At 36.3% G+C, this 2,684-nt stretch overlaps 1 protein-coding gene across 1 annotated transcript in view; it reads right to left on the reverse strand.

Moving 5' to 3' along the window:
• LOC134747185 (ubiquitin-like protein 3) overlaps nucleotides 1-718 on the reverse strand; it is a 218,029-nt gene extending 217,311 nt beyond the window's left edge. Inside the window, exon 1 of the mRNA XM_063681771.1 lies at nucleotides 371-718. Coding sequence (XP_063537841.1) covers nucleotides 371-400 — 30 coding nt within the window. The 5' untranslated portion in view covers nucleotides 401-718. The remainder of the gene's footprint in view (nucleotides 1-370) is intronic.
• Between the last annotated feature and the right edge of the window lie 1,966 nt (nucleotides 719-2,684).

The following is a 2,684-nucleotide window of genomic DNA, read 5'->3' on the forward strand; positions in this document are numbered from 1 at the left end:
GCGGAGTCTTAGTAATAGGGTCCTTTTTTTACCCTTTGGGTACGGAACCCTACAAACAACATATTTTACTTTGGAATTCTCCAGTATAATTTTAATGATAATAACTTTAAATGAAGAAGTTCTAGTTTCAATCAATCTTTCTTCAGTGAAAGCTTCGAACAACTGTTTTGTTTAGTAATTGGCTATACTTAGACATTTTAATTGGAGAAACACAATTTATAGCATCACAAAAACTATTCGGGTCCGTTTTGTGAACGCGACGCGAAGAGAAAGGAGCGAGCGGTTACACAAATAAACAAAAAGAATTGACCTTTACGCCCAGCTATGCGGACTAGTGGGTACTAGGGGTTCAGTCAACACTACCACATACCTTATCTCCTGGGATGTTTTTTGCCGACATGGTGTGTCACCTTCCCGTGTTATGATCCGACGTCGTCTTCAGGACGATATATCCAGAGAAAGGATCTCACTGTTGCTGACAACCCAGCATACGACACAAAACACTTCACTTGGCCATCATCACTGCTCGAACAATGCATTAAAGCCACAAACACAACAATCGACCCATCGTTTGGCGTCGTAATCAGCAGGATTTCCCATTGATATTCATCGACACGGATAATTTTTCACAACACAATACACAAACACAGCGACTGACAGAAGCTAACTTGAGTGAGCTTGACGGAAAATGGCGAGGGATGGTTGACGTACCTCCCGCCCGCTACCCGCGCATGCCATCAATGTTGTTTTATTTCGGTTCTACAGTGAGGGCAGCACTAGAACAATAACAAACAAACGTTGCTCTTTAACAAATTGCTTGTATTTGTACTAGATGGCGTTATTATCAGCCTATAATCTTGGTTATTATGATTTCCTATAGATGCCGCTGTAACGGAACGGAAGGCCAGCCTTTTTCGTGCTGGCAACAATGTTGTCGATTCGATGCCGTTATGTTGGTACAATAAGATAGTGACGTTACGTTACCTGTTATAAATCGTTTACCAAGTGTGTTTGGCAGAGCTTGGCCAGATGGAATGGAATTCAGTATTTTCAGTTTTTATTAGTTTTAAAACAATAGGGTATTTGACAACATTAAAAATATATAACGAATTGCTGTCATCCTGAAAGATAATAAACTAATAAAGTATATTTCACTATATTTGAATATAAATTATGTTTATTTTTTGGAAAATAAACGAAAGAAAATTCAATATTTTTTGAAATTTCATCAGGGACGTGAACGCTCTGTGATTGGTCAACGCTCGGATGACGTCACACGCGTGTAAACATTCTTGATTGCCTTGCGTTTTAACTGTTTTATTTGTATTTAGTTAATTTTAGTTATTGTTCCACAGTTTTCTGATATATTCCGATTTATCCGTATATCTAGTAGCACAATATTCATAAGAATCTCAAAATGGAGCCGAAATATGTGAAAGCTGATAGCGGCAACCTACCAGACATAAACGCATTAATGGTTGCACTTTTCTTTAAAGATAATCCGGATTGCTATGCTGCGGAACTTAGAAATGTAAAAACAGCTGTGTGAGTATACGTAGAAATTGTTTATTTATGAACATTTCGATTTCGATGATACGAATACGACGACGATAGAATACGATGACGAGAATAGTATCGCCATACTGTACTTTAGTCTGAAAAAGTGTAAAAAGTATGCTACTAACTACCTACTAATGCTGAAAGAGCTATTTTATGAGGTTATGTAGTAATACATTAAATACCTAGATCTTGTTTCGTTAAATAACAAAATCCGCTGCTTTATCGAAGTGGTCTTCACACATAAAAACATTTATATGCGCTAAAATGCTCTTTGGGTCTCTTCGCGCTAGTTTTAAAAACATTTTTCTTTTTTTGGGATTCGTTGGAATGGAAACAAACGATTTGTCTGGATTTTTTATAGTCGTACTTGAACATTGCGGCACTATACACCATTTATATACCATTTTACAGTGAAATAATGAATTCAATGCACATAAACCATAAGATTAACTAAGGTCATTGACTGAGTTTACTTGCGCGTGACGTCACACGTGTCACGTGATTAGCCCCTTTGCAAAAACAGCGTTTAAGGCGCGTTCAAAATAAGTAAACTTTAACATTGTTTTTTTATATTTAATACAAGAAATTTCACGGAAATATCAATGTAGTGTAATTATTAAGTCATAAACAATAAATTAAAACCATTTTCAAAAATTTGTCAAATAGCCTATTGCGCATTATCTGTTACAGAATTGGTTACTATGGTTGGTCAAACCAAATTGTCAGTAAATAAGAAAAAAAAACTACTCATCCAGTTCTTTTGGGTGCTAGTACTAGTGTAAGATAAAGATAGTATGATTATCTCTACCTATGTTTGAAATGAGACAGTCCTTTGACAAACTGTATATATACATTCAAACACATACATTATATATTAAATATATTTTATTTCCAAGCAAATGCATCGATTTAATATATTGCTTTGTATTTGTTTATCGACTAATTTGCGTTGTCAAATATACATCACTACACATTTCCGGTTCTTTGCTACTTCAATAAAACACGGTGTCTGAGGGCCTCCCGCGAACCATGTTCGACGTTTTGCCTTCCTGTCACACTTACGTACGAATTTGCAAGTGCGACAGAGAGGCAACACGTCGAACGTGGTTCACGGTAGGCCCTCT

The sequence above is a fragment of the Cydia strobilella genome, chromosome 14 (assembly GCF_947568885.1).
Source record: "Cydia strobilella chromosome 14, ilCydStro3.1, whole genome shotgun sequence".
NCBI classification, from domain to species: Eukaryota; Metazoa; Arthropoda; class Insecta; order Lepidoptera; family Tortricidae; genus Cydia; species Cydia strobilella.